This window comes from Sardina pilchardus, chromosome 16 (assembly GCF_963854185.1).
Source record: "Sardina pilchardus chromosome 16, fSarPil1.1, whole genome shotgun sequence".
Lineage (NCBI taxonomy): Eukaryota > Metazoa > Chordata > Actinopteri > Clupeiformes > Clupeidae > Sardina > Sardina pilchardus.
This window is the reverse complement of record NC_085009.1, coordinates 666,192-687,827: the sequence shown is the minus strand read 5'-3', so window position 1 is coordinate 687,827 and position 21,636 is coordinate 666,192. Positions and strand designations below refer to the sequence as shown.

The 21,636-nt window shown below is 41.5% G+C and overlaps 1 protein-coding gene and 1 long non-coding RNA gene across 4 annotated transcripts in view; one reads left to right on the top strand and one right to left on the bottom strand.

Moving 5' to 3' along the window:
- The first annotated feature begins 2,643 nt into the window (after positions 1-2,643).
- Positions 2,644-4,494, top strand: LOC134059362 (uncharacterized). The gene is made up of 5 exons (XR_009935042.1): positions 2,644-2,750; positions 3,339-3,441; positions 3,668-3,775; positions 3,889-3,933; positions 4,416-4,494. It is a non-coding gene; the product is annotated as an uncharacterized LOC134059362 (long non-coding RNA).
- Positions 4,495-7,143: 2,649 nt separating this feature from the next.
- Positions 7,144-21,636, bottom strand: part of tfr2 (transferrin receptor 2) — a 16,448-nt gene continuing 1,955 nt past the window's right edge. The window contains exons 1-18 of one of the 3 annotated variants that reach the window (XM_062516372.1): positions 21,216-21,510; positions 20,413-20,475; positions 18,418-18,652; positions 17,920-18,103; positions 17,557-17,697; positions 17,245-17,353; positions 16,890-17,132; positions 15,590-15,729; positions 14,231-14,421; positions 13,885-14,004; positions 12,776-12,858; positions 12,607-12,670; positions 12,429-12,496; positions 11,383-11,459; positions 11,138-11,222; positions 10,691-10,918; positions 8,811-8,951; positions 7,144-8,153 (exon numbers count right to left, since the gene is read on the bottom strand). In XM_062516372.1, coding sequence (XP_062372356.1) covers positions 7,911-8,153; positions 8,811-8,951; positions 10,691-10,918; positions 11,138-11,222; positions 11,383-11,459; positions 12,429-12,496; positions 12,607-12,670; positions 12,776-12,858; positions 13,885-14,004; positions 14,231-14,421; positions 15,590-15,729; positions 16,890-17,132; positions 17,245-17,353; positions 17,557-17,697; positions 17,920-18,103; positions 18,418-18,652; positions 20,413-20,475; positions 21,216-21,347 — 2,547 coding nt within the window. In that variant the 5' untranslated portion in view covers positions 21,348-21,510 and the 3' untranslated portion in view covers positions 7,144-7,910. Of the gene's footprint in view, positions 8,154-8,810; positions 8,952-10,690; positions 10,919-11,137; positions 11,223-11,382; positions 11,460-12,428; positions 12,497-12,606; positions 12,671-12,775; positions 12,859-13,884; positions 14,005-14,230; positions 14,422-15,589; positions 15,730-16,889; positions 17,133-17,244; positions 17,354-17,556; positions 17,720-17,919; positions 18,104-18,417; positions 18,653-20,412; positions 20,476-21,215; positions 21,511-21,636 lie in introns of those variants that run through there. The other 2 variants (XM_062516373.1, XM_062516374.1) reach the window with 2 other exon arrangements.

Sequence of the window (21,636 nt, the reverse complement as noted above, 5' to 3'; positions counted from 1 at the left end):
TGTGCACACTCCCTTCCTTGTAAAAATCCAGTGAATTAAAGTGAATCAATTAACGTTGGCTACCCAACACACCCAGTCCAGAGACACGGTAGAAAAGAATCAAATGAATCATCAAGTGAGGATACACTCAACAATGTCAGCAGTTTGAGACAAGAGCTTATAAATATCCCATCTAATGCAACACAAATATCCCAACCACACATTTGCACGTGACCACCAAAGCAAATAGTCCGGGAGCCAAATGCCATAATTTAGGTGAACCTGGCTTTGTCGGTTAAAGTTTTTTTTTTTGCAGAATCTAGTAGACTAGGGGTACCTCTTTAAGATTTAAGAGGGTGCCCGGTGATATCCCTTGGGCCATTTCATATATTAAGCCTTTCTTGTCCAATGTGTTGACTATAAGGCGGATATACTACAGGTGAATAGGGTAAAAAAATTAACAAGCAGATATCACTATGAAACTTCACCAGTTGATTACTTAGATCAATATGAAAAATAAATGTATTACAAGTTTTCTGAAATTTAATGTTTGAATATGCAAATTAGGTATGATGTCATTAAATATGCGCTTATTTGCATAAACGTAAAAAGATCAAATCTGAACATTGGACAAAGCCAGCTTAAATTTTTTTCTTTTCATTTTGTTGGCATAAGAGATGAAAAGTATTTTAGAGAGGGAATTATGGATATCTCATTTAGTTATTCAGTAAATCAGAAAATACTATACCAGCCTTTAAAAAATCCATTTTCGCCATGTTTTTTGGAATAAAATGTCATGTAAATCAGGCTAAGAATCATATATCAACAAACCCCTCTGCAAAATCCTTCTAAACATGGTTAGGTATAAGACTGAAAAGTTTGGTGTATGTAGATGCTCGTGAAGTGGAGATTTTGTTCTCCGAGTGAGAGAGGAAACTCATCCATATCCGCCTTATATTCAACACATTGGACAAGAAAGGCTTAATATACAAAATTGCCCAAGGGATATCACCGGGCACCCTCTTAAATCTTAAAGAGGTACACCTACTCTACTAGATTCAGCAAAAAAAAAAACTTTAACCAACAAAACCAGGTCTGACCTGGGTTGGTTGCAACCTGACCCCATGGCTTAGTAACTGGTCTGGTCTGCCAAAAGCTCACGAGAACCTTAAAGGAACACTTCACTTTTGTCGGTTAAAGTTTTTTTTTTTGCTGAATCTAGTAGAGTAGGTGTACCTCTTTAAGATTTAAGAGGGTGCCCGGTGATATCCCTTGGGCAATTTCGTATATTAAGCCTTTCTTGTCCAATGTGTTGAATATAAGGCGGATATGGATGAGTTTCCTCTCTCACTCGAAGAACAAAATCTCCACTTCACAAGCATCTACATACACCAAACTTTTCAGTCTTATACCTAACCATGTTTAGAAGGTTTTTGCAGAGGGGTTTGTTGATATATTATTCTTAGCCTGATTTACATGACATTTTATTCCAAAAAACATGGCGAAAATGGATTTTTTAAAGGCTGGTATAGTATTTTCTGATTTACTGAATAACTAAATGAGATATCCATAATTCCCTCTCTAAAATACTTTTCATCTCTTATGTCAACAAAATGAAAAGAAAAAAATTGAAACTGGCTTTATCCAATGTTCAGATTTGATCTTTTTACGTTTATGCAAATAAGCGCATATTTAATGACATCATACCTAATTTGCATATTCAAACATTAAATTTCAGAAAACTTGTAATACATTTATTTTTCATATTGATCTAAGTAATCAACTGGTGAAGTTTCATAGTGATATCTGCTTGTTAATTTTTTTACCCTATTCACCTGTAGTATATCCGCCTTATAGTCAACACATTGGACAAGAAAGGCTTAATATACGAAATTGCCCAAGGGATATCACCGGGCACCCTCTTAAATCTTAAAGAGGTACCCCTAGTCTACTAGATTCTGCAAAAAAAAAAACTTTAACCGACAAAGCCAGGTCTGACCCCATGGCTCCCTGACTAAAATATCCTTTCCCAATTAAGGCAACACAATGCAGTATTTTTACCTTAAAACAATTACTTCAGACCTCCAGTTTCCAACTAACAAGGTAAAGTCTTTGCACTAAAAGATGCTGAATGTTGGCACCAAGGGGGATATATATATATATATATATATATATATAAATTCTTCCATGATGTTTCTTTGAGACAAAAAATAACTCTTCACATATGGTGTGTAGACCAAATATGCATACCCGGTCTTTGATACTTTTTCTACTTTCTCTCTCTCTCTAACAGAAACACACACACACACACACACACTCTCTCTCTCTCTCTCTCTCTCTCTCTCTCTCTCTCTCTCTCTCACACACACACACACACACACTTTTTATTAAACCAATAAAACACTTTGCAATAAAATCCCACTCATTGTGTCACACCACCACTGGCCACAGTAACATAAATGACAACAGACTTCCAGTTCAACCCCTGTTTTAAATGAAAGAGCTCTGTCTCACCACCTGACCAGCTCACTGACCACTGGGGAGGGGCTTAGATAGGAAAGAGACCTGCAGCTAAGCCTGATTGGTGGAACAGAATTCAAGTGACATTTAAATAGGACCGGTCACTGAGGTACATTTAGATGTTCTATACGTGTATATGGCCAAAACCTATAGACACAGATTTGATATACACTTCTCTCAAACTGAAAGAAAGGAAAATAATACAAAGGACCTTATAGCCTTTTGGACTTCATCATAATGGAACAATAAAGGTAGAAACTCATTCTTTCTATGATTTAAGTATACCATAGGTGATAACTGTGCATAAATATATCAGCACCTATAAAAGGCAGTTTAACTTTCTGAAAGCGGGCAATTGCATTAACTTTTTATAATGCAGAAATGGCTGTACTGAATCCTTATCAATAACTTTATTTGCACAGAAATACTGTACATTTGGTGAATGTTCTGTATAAATCCCAATTCCACTAGAATTAGTTAGACATGAACTATTTAATTGAGTTAATGAGTAAACATAAATATTGTAAGTATGGAAGTAATGTAAAGTATAGTATATAACTCTTTTGATCCTGTGAGGGAAATTCGGAAACACTGTGAATACACAGTGAACACACAGTGAGGTGAAGCACACACTAACCCGAGGCAGTGAGCTGCCTGCTCAACAGCAGCACTCGGGGAGCATGGGCCTTCTATTAAACATGATTTGCTATTTTAAAGTCTTTATGAGCCTGTGATGAAAATATAGGCCTATGTATAAATCAAATAAATAAATAAATACATTGATGTTTAAAAGATTTAATTGAATGTATTATTGAACAATATCTAAATGTGTGTTGCAGGACATACTCTGGTTAATAGGTTGAACATCCCTTTACTGCTGCTGATTTGAGGACTGCCATCTTCCTCCTGATTTTGGAGAGGTTGTACTCTAGCTGAGTGGAGGTTATTTTTTTTTACTGTATAATTTCTAAAGAGTTTTAATCCAGATTTGAAGGAAGATTTTGGGGATGGACCTCTACTTTTTAGTCATTATTTCAGCATTAGTGACTGATCCTAGTCAGAGAATTGAACTGATTAGTTTTTGGACTATGTTTTACAGTCATTCCTGTCATCCTATTGTCTTATCCCAAATAACTGATCCGATGAACACTGTCATGGCATTTTACAGAACAGACTGAACCACCTGCAGGAGTGAGTTTGCTCCCTCACAGCTGATTGGACGATGAGGACTGCCCTGCTGCTGATCTGTCTGCTGGCCTTGGGCCTGGCACTTCCTGTGAGTATATGCACTCTCCATCAGCATCACCTCACACACATTTACATGTGTCCACTCATAATTCTGTGTGTGTGTGTGTGTGTGTGTGTGTTTAATCTCTACTATACGCACAGGTACACAAGAAAAGAGTAACACGGTCAGACAGCTCAGAAGACGGGGTAAGAAAATCAAGCTTTTTTTACACATGCACCCACACCTATACAGAGAGAGAGAGAGAGAGCAGTGGTGGTTTGTTGGTGCTCTCTTGTCCTCTGTTTGCTGGAACAGAGAGATAGGGAGAGATGGAGAAAGGATAGATAGCGTCTGTCACTGAGAAAGACACACATGCGCGCACACGCACACACGCACGCACACGCACGCACGCACGCACGCACACACACACACACACACACACACACACACACACACACACACACACACACACACACACACACACACACACACACACACACACACACACACACACACACACACACACACACACACACACACACACACACACACACACTAAGAAAGGGAGACAGGATTACTGTGAGGTGAGTAATTTCAATGTTGAACAACATAATGATGAAATAATGGAACAATGAAAGTCACATGCACACAGATTTGCTGCACTCACTTTGGTCTCATTTGATTCCAGGAAGACTCCAGTGAGGAAGATGGAGGAGAAGAGGAGGAAGAAGAAGAGGGAGGAGAAGGAGAAGAAGAGGGAGAGGGAGGAGAAGGAGAAGAAGGAGGAGAAGGAGGAGATGGAGAGGGAGGAGATGGAGAGGGAGGAGAAGGAGGAGAAGGAGGAGATGGAGAGGGAGGAGAAGGAGAAGAAGAGGAAGAAGGAGGGGAGGGAGGAGAAGGGGAAGAAGGAAATGAAGGAGAGGGAGGGGAGGAAGGTGGAGAGGAAGAGGGAGGGGATGGAGGAGAAGGAGGAGAAGAGGAGGAGGAGGAGGAAGAGGAAGAAGAAGAGGAGGATGACAGTGATGAGGATGATGATGATGAGGAGGATGAAGACGAGGATGAGGACGATGAGGATGACAGTGATGAAGATGATAGTGATGAGGAGGAAGATGAGGAGGAGGAAGAGGAGGGTGGTGAAGAGGAGGGAGGAGAAGGGGAGGAGGAAGAGGAGGGAGGAGAAGGGGAGGAAGAAGAGGAGGGAGGAGAAGGGGAGGAGGAAGAGGGAGGAGAAGAGGGTGGAGAAGGGGAGGAGGAAGAGGGGGGAGAAGGAGAGGGAGGGAATGGAGCTGAAGGGGAGGGGGAAGGAGGGGAAGGAGGGAATGGTGGAGGTGAGAATGGAGGAGGTGAGAATGGAGGAGGTGAGAATGGAGGAGGAGAGAATGGTGGAGGTGAGAATGGAGGAGGAGAGAATGGAGGAGGAGAGCCAGAAGGAGAAGGAGCACAGGAGCCACCACCTCCTCCGGTGGATGAAAAATCTGCTCTATAGGTGAGACTGTGTGTGTGTGTGTGTGTGTGTGTGTGTGTGTGTGTGTGTGTGTGTGTGTGTGTGTGTGTGTGTGTGTGTGTGTGTGTGTGTGTGTGTGTGTGTGTGTGTGTGTGTGTGTGTGTGTGTGTGTGTGTTTCTTGCCATTTATGATTTTGTGTGCTTATGTTTATCTATATGTCTGTTTATGTAGATAGATATCAACAATATCAAAACTTAAGACAGAATTACAGAATAGAATACATGGGCTTGTTTATTCCAGTAAATGGCTGTATGATTGTAAGTGTGTGTGTGTCTCTGTGTGTGTGTGTCTCTCTCTCTCTCTGTGTGTGTGTGTGTGTGTGTTCAACCCCTCTCCCACTGATAGGAGTTCATGTGTATCCCATTTTCTTTACAGCCGCAAGACAGCCTAGATAACACATCTGTGGGGATTTTGCTGAGACTGTATGCAGATCAGCACAGAGGCCTGAAAGTGAGTGATAGCAGCTCTTAAATCTGATCCAAGATTACACAGCAGTGGAAAATGCAGAATAGGTGTTGCTCTCAGTGATAATGGAAAGAAGAATCTTTGGATCCCTGAGTGTGAGCACAGATTCACTGTATAGGATGTTAATGTTCAGTTATATTTAATTCTTTGTCATTATGAACATAGAAAAAATGTGGTGCTGCTTGTTATAGCTTTCTCACCACCAAGTTAGAGCGCACCATTTTCTCTGCCTGTTCTGTAAATAAATTATTTAGATTTTTTTCAACAATGACACTCTGTTATTTTATTGATGAACAATGCAAGAATGTATTTTCTTTTAAAAAGGAATCTTTCTGACCTGTATTTTGAGTTGGTGCTCTGGCTCAAGAGGCATATCAGCCGGTTAAACAGGCTAAACAGATGTGACTTCATCATTTCTAAAAGTGACATTTCTGAAAAAGCAATCAAGCAGCAAAGGACAAAATAAAGTGTGTTGATTCATTTCCTCCAGGGATAGTTTACTGCACTCCTCATGTGCACAGTGTGGTTAGCCACAGGCCACGCAAGCCCTGCCTGTAGTAATGAACCCTCGCTGTGGGCACCAGGACGTGAGCTCATCCTGGCGCACTCTAAATGAGAGCCATATGGGCATAAGGGCAGACAGTAGTAAAACCAGCCGTATAAAAGTCTATCTGTTGCACAGCTCTGCTTGCAAACATGGATAATAAGGGTGCAATGATTTAGGATTAAAGGGGATTTGAAAGGGACTAAAAGAACAATCACCCAAATGACTGTGACCAGAACAGTTGAAGTTGAACCCAGTCTCACTCTCTGGGAGTGTTTGGCTGGTGTCACAAAGGAAACAACGTTATGGCTCCTCTAACTGCTATTGCAGAACCATAGACATAGCTATGATTATGGCCAGAACACACACTCTATGAGGTTCCGGGGAACTGTCCTTGGTCCTGGAACCAACTCTGCTGGTTGCTCATGGACCTGGATATTCCCTGCTATGCATCCTTTGTCTGGCTATCTTGCTCACGGCACAGGCCTAGACAACCTCAACAGAGCAGGACACAGATTTGCTCTTGTGAACTGTGTAATAGTTCAACTCCATGCAGCTTAGTTTAGTTGAGTGCATTTGAATATGGTGTGTTTACCTCAGGAGTGCTCCAGACAGTTCCTCTTACTCCATCATGTGAATTCCACATATTGGCACGTGTAGACAGATGTCGCCTCCCCCCCTAGGATTTCACCACAGTAATTGCGGTCTGGATGACCTTTAGGGTTGGTGCCATGGGCGATGAACACTCTCACATACTGTAGGCTGATTTCACAGAGAAACACACACACACACACACACACACACACACACACACACACAGACACACACACACACACAGACACACACACACACACACACACACACACACACTTGTAAAGACACACAGACAATGCAAAAAAATGTAGTGCAACAAGAAAAAAACTAAACTTTATTGGCACACAGTACAGACAGAACAGGCAGGGCAAATGCTCTCCATAAACCACAAACATGCTCATGCCCTATGATGTCACCATCCTGACACCTGTGCACCAATAACTAAGTTGATTGTTAGCAGATGCTGCTTCGTGATTGGACGACAGTATGACTGTCATAATTATGGGAGTCCCTGCCCCCGATAATTACTGTTGACATTGGTAACAAACTTATTATCACTTGGCAATAAAAAAGAATCATAGAGAAATCGCCATAAATTGAATGTTAATCAGAACAGAGAAAGGAGGAGAAAAACTGTACACAGAGCCACAGACTGTAACCAAGGTGCAATATTAAATTATTATGGGATGGCAGTATGGGAGTTTAACTAGGCCGCCTAACAGGTCACCCTGTTATTTCTTGGTGTTTGTTTAAAGAAGAATGCAATCGCTATTTGTTTACATGGAATTTAAAATGTCTAAAGCTGCAGTAAGTCATTTTGTGTTGTCAAAAAATTAAAATGATTTCAGGGTAAATAAATAATTCAGTTCTCCGATGTTACAGTGCACTAAAAAAGTGCTCATTTACATAAGAATTTGATCTTTAGGATTGTTAGGAAGTGGTAGCAGCAGCTTCTCCAAATCGAGGGCAAAGACCTGAGTGTTCTGAGTCCAGAGTGTAACTCTTGATGATTTGCTATAGGCAGACTCTCTTGGAGCCTGCTGCTCTTCCCGTGGGAGGAACATTTTGGAAGGTTCTAGACTATGTTGTCAATGTTCCACACGTCTCCGCTCAGGGCGTTGGCAGCTCCTTGCAGGGTCCAGGTGAAAAGGGCTAATTGGCGTCGGAAACGGGCCTCGTCGAACAGGTGGGGCTGGGTGCGGAGCAGGGCCAGGTGCTCTGTCAGGGCACTCAGTGTGTGGTTGCCTCGGCCGTGCAGAATGTGCCGGAAAGGAGTCTCCACTGCCGACACGTAAAGAGAGAGGAAGTAGTACTCCACCTACACACACACACACACACACACTTTAACATTAACACATTACACATTAACACAAACACTAGCACATATGCCATGCCCATAGACACAAACGTCATGACCACACACACACACACACACACACACACACACACAGAGAAACACAAACAATGGAATGAAAATTCCTTCTCCGATCAGAATTGTAATCAGAATGAAAGAGGTGGTGTAGACCACTCCTATTCCGAATGAAGACCCATGTACACGATCACTCGGATTGACTGCTGTATGAAAAGTAGGCAACAACAGCTATTCCAATCAAAGATCCTAAAGCGCTTGAGAGTAGGTCCTACCTGATCTGGATAGAACATACCCCATGTAAACAGACGGCACACATTTTTCAATCGGAATAGTTTAATCGGAATGACAAAAAACTATCCATGTAAACCTGGCTACTGATACCTGCCAAAAGGTTGTAAGACAATGTGGTAGAAACATGAAATCAAAAAAAAACATTCTTATGAAAAATGGTGTGTACAAACTTATTCATACCCTTTTCAAATAGTCAATGGAAACATTGCAGTGGTATGGAGTCAGAATGGGGCATGAATAACTTTGTTCTTAACTGTATGTGCATGTGTGTGTGTGTGTGTGTGTGTGTGTGTGTGTGTGTGTGTGTGATACCCTCATGATGCGAGTGTTGTAAAGGCGAGTCACTCTCTCGTCGTCCATGTCACTGTTCTGGATGGACTCCTTCAGGGTCTTGGCAGCTCTGCTGTAGTCTCCTCTGGCACTAAAGACCCACTGGGGTGACAGACCACGAGCCTGCAACACACACATTTTAATGCAGAAAAAAGATTAGAGTTCTCAATACTCTCAAAACTTTTCAAATCTGAAAACTTATGTGGGTGTGAATATTTATATACAGTATCCTCAAGAATTTTTGGTACAGGTTATTAAGTTGACTACAACACATAAAGAAATACAATTCTTTCTGGAAAAAGGAACATTTCAAAAATAAATAAATATATTTTTTAACAAAAACAAGTCACTCACAATTGCACCCCTGCTTGTAACATCTTCTTGCCTCTCGCCAATAAAACAGCTTGTAATATTCTCCTATGACACCCCATTAAGTTGGAGAATACAAAGCAAGGGATTTCAGATCATTTGTCCATCCAAAATCTCCTCAGATCGTCCAGATTCCTACTGTAGGTCCACACGTGTGCATTTTTCTGTGGAGTTAGATCAAGGGACTGACATGGCAATGAAGCTTGCTTTTGTGCTCAGTAACCCATTGATCTGGACATCTGTTTTGGTTAACTGACTTAATTCTTCAGGTATTTCTTAGGGTTCATGATACCATGCACCGGTCCGTAATAAGGTTCTCAAGGCCTATGGGAATAAAAATCGTCCCACTAGATAGCCTCTCCACCATAATTCTCATTAGGCATAAGGTCCTTTTCAGTATAGTCATTCTTCTATGTATGCCAATTGCACCTAAAGCCCAATTCACACCAAAGATTCCTGACGCGACGAGACGAGTTGCAGCGGTGTGAATTAGAAGTTGCACATAGTTGCAAGCAGTCACAAGCCGTCGCAGAGCATTAAACACGTTGAGTCGCAGTCACAAGGTTTTAGAACGTCGCGGCTCGTCTCGTCGGGAATCTTTGGTCTGAAACCTACTTAAAGGATTTCTAGCCAAAGAGTGCAATTTTCATTTAATTTCAATAGCCTACTTTTTACTTTGGAAATGAAATGACTGGACAGGCTTTTACCTGGCATGCCTTCATAATAATCTATTATCAGTGAGGTCACTTTCAAAGTTTTTTGGAAGGACTTGGGTGACCCCAAGATGATATCCTTTTTTGTAACTCTCCAACAGAGGTTCTTATGGAATTTTGCATATCTTACCAACTTCCATACTATATGTGGGGGCAAGATAACCATGGGTCTTTGTCCAAGCATGTTTGTCACTTTTCCGGTTGATTAGAACCTTTCAAACATTTTTTTAACTATAGTATAGAAAATACTATATTTTATAAATATAGGCACTTTCAACAAAGTACCTAGTTTTTATAGACATTCTCTGATTTACAAATGTCAACACTTTTTTTAATTTAGTGTATTCTCTTGTCTTTCCAATGTTGAAAAATGGGGGGTTTTCTTTAAAGGATTTAGCCTCTGAGTCACTATATTTTCATACCTTAGTGAAAAAGAAAGTCATGCACTACTTCTGAAAGTTCACAGACACTCTGATTAACTTTAAAAAGCTGAATTTAGACAGGAAAATGCTTCTGTTAGGCTTTGTATATAAGATTTTTCTAGGGGTGCCAATAATTGTGAGCAGCATGTTTTTGTTACAAATATGTATTTCTTTATAAAAATGTCCCTCAATAAATTTGCTTCCCTTGGATTTTTCCTCATTGTTATCATTGTGAGAGTACAATAAATCACCTAAAGATCCTTATCCATACCCCATTTTTAGTCAACATTTAGTGTGTGTCTGTGTGTGTGTGTGTGTGTGTGTGTGTGTGTGTGTACAAATGTGTACAAATGTGTACCTGTAGCTCAGCGGAATGCTGGTTGAGCTGTGAGCTGAACTGGAGCATGGTGCCGGTGTAGCAGGTGGGGTTGAGCGGCAGAACGGCATGATGGGCCAGGCGGAGGACCATGAGGCCCACCAGCTCCCCAATGGTGCGCCCCACTGAGCTCAGCTGGCCCTGCAGACGCTCCTGCAGCCGACTGGCACTGTCCCACTGGGTGTTCACAAAGGGGTAGGCACGCACCGCCTACACACACACACACACACACACACACACACACACACACACACACACACACACACACACACACACACACACACACACACACACACACACACACACACACACACACACACACACACACACACACACACAATGCAAACACATTTGTGCTTGAGAATAACATCTGCACATATCGCTTCACATTCTAATCCAGACAGACATGAGCACAGCTGTGGAGTTTACCTCACTGAAGCGCAGCTCCATAGCAGGCACCCCTCCAAAGGCAGTAAAGCTGTAAGCACCACTGTTCAAATACAGGGGTTTAACTCTGGTAGAAGCATAACACACACACACACACACACACACACACACACACACACACACACACACACACACACACACACAATAAATAAATAAAACAAATACAACGTACAGCCCACTTTTCCCTACTACCATGTGACCTATGACCTACTGATCCCTGCACTCACATGTGGCTCTTCCAGTTCCCTCCCTGGCTCTCCAGCTGGGCCAGAATAGACTGGCCAGGATGCTTGGGGTGCTCCACCTGTGGAATACACACAAGGCATATACAAACCACAGATGGCACATGGTTATGGTTATGGTTATGGTGGTGGTGCTTAGCAGACGCTTTTGTCCAAAGCGACATACAAACAAAACAACACAGTAATTAAATTTAGCAGTTGAAAATGAAAATGAAAATAAAACAATGACTAAATAGGAGAATAGTAGTTAAACAATAAAGTAATTCAATCAATTACAATAACAATAACTATGGAATAAAAAACAAAAATAAAACAATGTCAATTTAATCAATGGCCTAATGGTAACAAAACAACGCTAACACATCAGCATGGGGATAAATACACACGCACTGTACACACAGACACAGACAGACACAGACACAGACACAGACACAGAGCTGATCTTATGCTCTGATTGATCTGTTTACTTTGCATCTCTCCTACAGTTATGGTTATTATTCTGTTAAATTCTATTTTTTATATTACTATTATTGGCATTTTTACCTCCGCCAAGGAGGTTATGTTTTCATCTGGGTTTGTTTGTCTGCCTGTCTGTCTGTCTGTCTGTCTGTCTGTCTGTCTGTCTTGTCTGTCTGTCTGTCTGTTTGTTAGCAAGATAACTCAAAAAGTAATGAATGGATTTCGATGAAGAGGAAAAAGGAAGAAACAATTAGGCTACATTTTGGGAGTGATCCGTATCACCGTTGGGATTCGGGGGCGTTTACGTTTTTTTGCTTAGTGGTGTAATGGCATGGTATGGCCACGTGGTGGCGATCTGAATAGTTTAGGTTCAAATGTTTGACAACCTAGGAAGAACAAAAGGCGGAGGTCTGCGCTCTCTGAGTGCTTTTCTAGTTTCAATGTTGGCTTTATGATCACTTATTTTTTTTATCTTTAATGTTAAATCTGATTGGCTGTTGGAATCCTGCAATCTGATTGACTGTGGAAATCTTGCAATCTGACTGGCTGTGGCATTTACTGATGACACACACCTGCTTAATGGCTCCTTCTATTAGATCCACAAGAAGAGGACTTGCATAAGCAGATAACTCATCATCACCTATAAACAAGAGGCCACAATATACACACTCACTCACAAGGCACACACACAGAAAAATAACAACATGCTTAAAGCTACTGGAATGTTTTTCTTAGTACTGTGAGAATCACCCATTATTGCTTGGTCCAGGCTGAAGTAGGCCACAGCTTTCAGGTGAAGCATGGACAGATAACCCTGGACAAAAAGAAATGGAGAGTCTGAAATTCTGAAATGTGTTCAGGTTAATTAATAGAAACACTTTCTGTGCAATTGGTCTGTGAAGACCCTTTGTAGACTGACCTCAAGCCACTCAGTGGCACCCACATTACCAAAGTCACCAGCATCCCAGCTGACAAACAGCAAACTCCTCCTGGGGTAAAAGCCTGGTCACACACACACACACAGCAAAATGTGTATAAGATTTTGGAAAGGCTTCTTCATTTTATTTTTAGCACGTGCACATATCACGTGCACACAATTTGTAAATTGTACACATGACAGTAAATTGTGCGCACAATAAAGTAGAATGTGCAAACAATTTGCTAAATTGAGCTCACAATTTACTACAATGAGAGCATATTCTCTCAATAAACAACATCTTGCAATGACACCTTCCAGGCTCCATAATTTCTTGATTACTTTAACAAAAGCATTAAAAAGCCAAACAGATGATGTTTGTCTGCAAATACGGCCTCAGATCATGTAGCCTACTGAAGTCTGGTGTCATCGAACTTCAGGAGAAGGAGCTGGAAGTGGGCTACTGTATGTCAATTTTGGTGACGTTACAAAGGAACAGACCAGAGCCAAATAAGGTGCTAGCTTTGTTGTGTTTTGCCCGTTTTACAGATTTCCATACAAAGGAGGTGACAATGGCATGTTGGAATTCCCTGTATGTTTACGGTATCTTACATACTGAAATCCTGTTATTGAAGTATGCTATGATAAACTTGGTTTTGCACCTATCAACACTTAAATGTTTTTATTTGGATCTTAACACAGGAGGAATTTACAAATCCAAACATTGATGGAAGTATGTTACAGGTTTAGACAAGTCCGATCAAACACAGACTGCTTTGTGCTATTCCCCCTTCTGCGCTACAGGTAATGGGTAAACATGGCATAGTCATCTCCAAATGGATACACTACCTATTATAGCAGATATGGAGCAGTACTAGTCTTTTTGCATTAGGCTTGCTTAGTCCACACACCTGTAGTCCAAGTAAAACAGGTTTTTGCACATATCCAAGACTCCCCATCACAAGAACGTTTAAATCCCAGGTTTGTAATAGTGACTGATATTTTAACAGACACACATACAAATACACACACACACACACACACACACACACACACACACACACACACACACACACACACACACACACACACACACACACACACACACACACCGTTCTGCACCATGGAGCTGAAGGTGCGGGCGAGCTCCAGCAGGAGGGCTGTGCCCACACCAGACTTGACTGCTCCTGGACCCCAAGAGTCTCTCTGGGCCCCTATGATTATATATTGCTCTGAGAAACAGGGGGGGAGAGAGAGTGAAAACTACAAGTAGAACAAAAGAAGTCAGATATTTGACCACCACCTTGAACCACTCTTTAAATGTTTTGTTATTAATCAATGCTTTAAGTTGAATGATTTGGACTGATATGATATGTACATAATGATAAGAATATAAATATAAGAAAATAATAAATTATTAATATGATTAATAAATAATGAATATATTTTTTGGCTCACCTGGTTCAACCTTGCCTTCAAAGGAGGCAAATATGTTGTTGAGGAGTACAGGTGTCATGCTGTTGAACACCCCCATGCGCACCTGCCGTCCAGTGCCTCCGGTGAGAGAGGGCCCCAGCACACACCTGACGTACACGTAGATCTGCAGACGGCCCTGCCAGCCCCGTGGACACGCCACACCCTCCAGCTGTCTGAGAGAGAGCGAGAGAGAGGCGTGCATGTGTGTGTGTGTGCGTGTGTGTGTGTGTGTGTGTGTGTGGGGGGGGGGGGGGGTGGAGACGGACGGACACAGGGGGAAAAGGGTTTGGGTTTGATTACATTTGTATTCAAGGACAATGCCTCCATGCTATGTTCAGTTATATAAGTAGTCTGTGGATTTTGAAACAACACGGCAACAAATACAGGTAGGCTATGCAGTGGCTATTCAAAATGACGCAAAAAACTGTGCCATAAACTTAATAGCCAAGGCTACCTTGTACTGTCTTTACACTGAATAAACAAACGACAATTCCGTCTGCAAGGTCCCAAACTGATCCGAGTGATATGGTACCAAATTTAAGGACATTTCAGAATGATACAAAATCTGGCTAGTTACAGACAGTGAGTTGTAGACAGAACGTGGTGTTAGTCCTGGTTCCCTGCCAGGATCCCTGGGCCACACATCCTAGCGACCCATTACCCTCCAAAATTACTAATGGATTACTGATGGACTATTTATTCCCTATACTGGACTGCTTGAACCTTCTGATACTACAAATGACTTTACTCTACTTAACTGACCCTAGGCAGATGGGTTGGGCCCTTGAGTCGTGGATCTGTCTGAGGTTTCTTCCTATATATATCTCCAATTCTAGGGAGTTTTTCCTTGCCCCTGTTGCTCATGGGCTCTCTTTGAAGGTTTGACGCTCTGTGAAGCGCCTTGAGACATGTGTAATGTTTTGGCGCTCTATAAATAAAATTGAATTGAATTGAATTGAAGTAGGCTACCAGAGACAGTGTTTGAGTCACATCATTGCAAATTGATGCATCATTCCACAAAATGGTTTGACTTCTCTATCATCAAGTTATTCAATAGGCTAAACATAGCCTAAACATAGCTCACCACAGCTGTTTGTAAATTTAATTTTGATCTATAAAAATGTACTGTATCACATGAAGCCATGGTTACATTCTGCTCACTGCACATTTTTTATGATGTAATATATTATTCATTATTGAATCTTCATTATTTTCTGCAGGAATGGCAAGTTTGAATGGGTAGTGTAGTAGTTTATCAAATTGTCAAATGTGTGATGATTATCTGTGTTGTAGTACAACTCCATTAGTCATGCTTACGTGAGAGGAAGTTATATGCCATACCTCAGAAGCATTGAGGCCACGTTGGCACTGATTGGCTGTGCCGGGATGAGAGGCAGGCCAGACGACTGCATGGGTGGAAACTGGGTGTGGTTAAAGGAGGGGAATCCAGGGGTGAAGGGGTCCCCAGAGCCCAGATGAACCTGCCATTGGGAGGAGATTACAGGAGAGCAAGAAAGGTCATACAGTTTTCATTATATTTCATATCATATCATATCATTACACAACGGCAGTGTCAAAAGTTGGGATGCTGTGTAATATGTAAATATATAAACGATACAATGATTTGCTAATCATGGCGAACCCTGTGTTGCTTCACCTCTTCTTTTAAAAACTGTTTGGGAATTGAGGAGAACAGTTGCTGGAGTTTTAAGAATGATATGTCTCATTTTTACCCAATACAGTTTATACAGACTGAGGTCTCCTTAATCATGTTTTTGACTCCATGATGCACCCAATGTGAATGGTCTGGACTGCAAAGAAACCATATTAGCACCTGGACTCTTTTACTATAGAGCCATAGGCTACTGAAATATTCAAGGTCTTCCCTGAAAAAGATGCTGATGTCAGCATGTTTGCTCAGAACCTGTAGAATACAGTATAATGTAAATCCTTCAGCATTAATTGTGCAAGCTGCCCATACAATAGGCACTGATGCAGCCCTATATCATTACAGATGCTAGCTTTTGAACTGTGCCCTAAAAAGATGTTGGATGGTCCCTCTATTCTTTAACCTAGTCAATGTAAAGTTCATGATTTTCAAGAGTAGCACATTTTGGATGGTGTAACCAGAGGACAGTTTTCCACTTTGACTCAGTCCATCTTGAATGAGCTCAAACCCAGGTAACACAGTGGCTTTTCTGAATATGTTTAAATACTGTTTATTTTTTGCCTGGTAGAGTTTTAACCAGCCTTTGTGGATGAAGCATCACACTGTGTTGTAGTCAGAATATGACGCCCAAAAAATCATGTCCATCCAATATTGTTTTTGGCCCTGGGCCCTCTGCCTCGCCAGTTAACTGTATTAGCTGTGATGTTCCTCCACACGCTTTCTTTAGCATGGCACAACATTCCACCTTTTTGTTGCCTGTGACAAAATGTTTTTGAGATGTACTGCAGGCATCAAATTTAAAATGATCAAATGATGATATTCACATTTTACTCATTTATTTACTTATTTGAATATTATATTATATTATAAATGAAATGAACTTGAATTGAAGTTTCTTGCTGTCTCTCTACTTGGTGAGAGGATGTGGTTGAGGGTTATGTTTTGGGGGTGTTGTACTTATGTACATCTTACGTGTTCGGAGATGGCTGTGTCGCTGCTGAGGCCTAGTCTGCGCGGGTCCTGGGGCACGTCGGCAGGGTCTGGGTACACCAGCACGCCCACCATGCCCGCCCTCTGGGCATGACGCACCTTCTCCGCAAAGCTCACACCCCCACCAACCCTCGCCAGGGCGATGGCTCCCTCTAGCGACAGGCCCAGGGAACGCAGTGTGTCAAAGTCCTTTGCCCGTGCGTAGTTCACATACATCACGCCCCCCTGCAAATGCACATGCACGCGCATACACACAAACACACACACACACTTCATTTTTATATATTTTAGCAAAGCTTTATTAAATTGTTACCACATCTATGGTTGTTAAAGTTACCGTGGCTGTGCCGGTGGGGCTGTAGGCACAGTAATCTTCAGCATTCAGCGGGATCTCCTCCAGCTCAACCCCATTCTTATCAACTATCCACAGGGCATTCCTCTGGGTCCTGCAGTGAGCAATCAGAAACAACAGTGGTGGTGGCAGTGGCTGGGCTTACCAATGGAACATGTGAGAGTTGGGAGTTCAATCTCAGATGCCCCCACTGTCCTCCTGAAGCCACCCCAGAAGAGGACAGATTGTCCATTTAGTTAGTTCACTGTAAGTCACTCTAGATAAGACACACACACACACACACACACACACACACACCTGGAGGGGAACTGTAGAGTGGCATAGTGGGAGTCGGTCCAGGTGTGGTCCATGCGCAGCTTCTGGAAGCTCTGAAGGATCTCTCGAGCCAGGTCGTTCCCCTCTGAGGAACCAGGTGGGTGGGTGGCCCTGCTAACTCGCCTGAACACACCAAACACACGGCCTGCAGTACATTGTGGCTAGAGCCCCTCTGACGTGCGAATGGAAGAATAAGAAGACCGCATGTGTGGCTAGTTTCTCTGCATATCCATATTGACGTGGGTGGATGACTTTATGTTTGTGTGTGCTTGTGTGCATTGTATTCATTAAACAAGTGAGTGTGTGTGTGTGTGTGTGTGTGTGTGTGTGTGTGTGTGTGTGTACCTAATAGTGCTGTCCAGTGTTTCCTCACTGAAATATTTCTTCAGCATGTCCCGCAGCTCCCCCATGTGGAGGTCCCCCTCTGGGTAATGGGGCAGCCCTGGAGGGTCGTCCACTGGCACCAGGTCCTCATCATCTCCACAGTACTGGCACGACCTCCGGAATGCCACATATCCCAACAGGAATGCTACAAAGGAGGGAGAGAGAGGGAGAGAGAGGGAGAGAGAGAGAGTGTGTTTAGTGTTAAAGATACATAAGCATCTTGTGTGTATGTGTCCATGTCAGCTTTAATGAATATATGCAGAGCTGTAACTGTGACAGCCAGTTCTGTTGAGTGTATATATATATATGTGTGTGTGTGTGTGTGTGTGTGTGTGAAAGAGAGAGAGAGAGAGAGATTTTGTGTGCATATGTGTGTGTGTGTGTGTGTGTGTGTGATGAGTGAGAGAGAGAGAGAGAGAGAGAGAGAGAGAGAGAGAGAGAGAGAGAGAGCTGTGTCACCTGTAGTAAATATGAGTAGTGCCGTGAGGGCCAGATAGATCAGTGTCTTCCTGTACTTCATCGGTTGCCGTAAAACCAGAGCTGTGATGCTACTCCCAAACCCCTCCGCCTCTTCCTCCTGCGATGATGATTGTGATTGTGATTGGACAAGCTGAAGTTCCACACCTGGCCGACTGCCTCGGGCCCCTCCTCCTTCCTCTATCCCCTCTTCAGCCTGGGCTCCATCCCTACCTCTCTATGGGGGGCCAATGACACAAGACACTTAGTGGACAGCATAGATGCCCTGCTTAGGAGTGCTACCTCACAAATGGATTTAACATCATGAGACTGAAGCAGAGAGGTGGGTCATCAACAAACCTTAACCCCAAAATAGCCCATTTCTTAAAGGCTCATTATTATAAGAATTATTTTGGGTGTAGGTTTATTGACTACACAGTAAAAGACCCTTATTGGGTAACACTTTTTAAGGGTACATGAATTGTTGTGAATTTATTCATGATTTATGCATTACTAAATTTCTTTATATTTTATGATTCATCAGGAATTGACATCTCAGTTCATAGTCTCTCATTCATGATCTCATGCATGAACAACACATCAACTAGAGCATCAGGTACAGCGGGAACATCATTATGAATTATGCTCATGGGTTCATCATGTCCGTGGCCTCTCAACTAAAGTTCTGAATAACAACATGCGTTTAGAGAACTGAACATGTTGTTTTCAAATCAGAATTTGAGTACAGTAATTTCTTGTGAATTAGCCGCATTGTATATATACCATAAGCCGCAGGACAGTGTTTTGTGCAAGTCAAAAGAAACAAATCCATATTAATACCATATTAACTACCCCCCGTGTATCAACCTCATAGCTGATGAAATTTTGCAAAATCAATGTATAAGTTGCGGCTAATAGTTGGGAAATTACAGTAGTGATGACATAGTTGGCAAAAAAGAAATAATCGTGACAATGATTAATAAATCATCAATGATTAAATAATCGACAGTCTATGAACTCATATCTACTGATGATTCATAAGATATGGAATAAAGCGATACATATTGTAAATCATGTATTAATTCATGATAATATTAATGTACAGTTACTGTAAAGTGTTACTGAAAAGTGAAAAGGATAACATACACAGCAGCCTGATCCACTCACATTAAAGGAGAAGTCCACTATTCTGTAAAGGTTCTCAAAAGGTTGAAGAAAGTATGGAGTATGGACTGTGTATGGCCACAAAACACACCAGATGTACTAAATGACCGTCTGTTTCAGATGTTACGTGCACCTTGAATGTGTCACCATAAGTGAAAACAGAGCGCTTGAAAGTGTTTGCCTGTCACATGAAAGCAGAATGGAGAACTAAGCTTTTCTTACTCATGCATGGGAAGGTTGAGGGAAAAGTATCATGCAAAAACATGAGAGGAGACATATCAGTAGCAATTGATTAGGTATTCTGGCATATGTATACTGTATGAAAACAGCACATGTCTTTTACATTTTTGTTTATATGTACTGTACCAAAGGTAACCTTAACTTTTTGATCTTTTTAATGTCTTACACTCACATCATCCACCTTACCAGCTATAATAGGTATAGCCAGTGTGCACAAATATATATATATTATATATCATATATATACACATTTTTAAAGGGAACTACTGCTCTGCATTAGCTAATCAGAGTGCACTGATTGAAGGGAAAGCCAGCAGATTATGACGATCTATTTGCTGAATTCGACTAAATGTGTTTTGTGATAGAATGTAATTGTTTTCATACACACCGCATTCTCCTGTGGAGTAAAAGTGTACATTACATGTAATGTACATTACATACATTACATATATCAAACTCTGGTCTTGGCCTCTTGTTTAGTCCACCGTTTCCTACTAATACAGGTCATGAGTCAAATGCAGTAACCTCACATGACCTCTCTCTCTACAAACATGACCTTTGCCCTCTAAACACAGTGACCCCTTGAGTTCTTACCCCACTTAACAGGGACTGAATGGTGGCCATGGGAAGTGCCGTCTGCCACTGTGTTCTGATGAACTGAAAGACCAAAGGGAATCAGAGTGGACTGGATAAGAATGAGAGAGCCAGAGCCAAGGAGACATCATCACAGTACAATAGGGATTAAACAGCCTTGTACACTTGACACATTATGCTCAAATATTTTACTACCAAATATAGCCAACACTAGTAATGTGTGTGTGTGTGTGTGTGTGTGTGTGTGTGTGTGTGTGTGTGTGTGTGTGTGTGTGTGTGCGTGTGTGTATGTGTGTGTACACAACATCAAAACATTCTTCTTAGGTGAACATTTCCCATAGTGACAAAGTGTGGTCAACCAGGTTGTGAGACATTCCTGTTGATGTTACAAAAGCTGCATACACACACACACACACACACACACACACACACACACACACACACACACACACAATCAATCAATAGTAGTGTAGGCTAGATTTGGTTGTAAAATATATTATATATACTGTAAATATCTATAGTATACAAATATATACCATATAACATCCCTGACCCTGACAGTCTACTGTATTAATCATGCTAACTAAAATTAAACTTAATTGAGAAATTGACTTGATTGTTTTAGGATTTCAAAATAAAACACCCAATACTAAGAAACTTGCCTGATTTAAAACCAAGACCTTAAAGGCAAAAGCGGGAAAAGGCAAAGCAATACATACAACACGGATAAACATGGGAACTGTTAGAACTGACCTGAATTTTTAAAACACAAAAATCAGGAATCACTGGATGTGACAACTTACCTTCAGAAATGTGTAAGCCAAATGTCTAGAACTCTCTCTCAAATAGCAATTCCTAGTCCCAGGTGTTCTCACGTGATAAGAAAAAACTACAGGATGATGTAACCCGCAGACTGCTTGCTGAATGCTGCACATTCACTCACATACAGACTCTCACAAATGATTATCTGTTGATGTAAATAAAATACGATGTTGACCTGTCAAATCCAAGATTGTGTGTGTCCCATGTGTTTATAGTAGCATGTGTGTGTGTGTATCTACATCTGTGGACATGAAGAGATCTCAAGCAGCATTATGTACTGCCCTGCACTGTGAGTGGTGAGTTATAAGCAAACAAAACAAAAAAAAAAACAGTGATAACTTCAAAGTATGTTCACCTCTTAGTTAATCCTGTCTCCCTTTCTTAGTGGGTTGATGTGTGTGT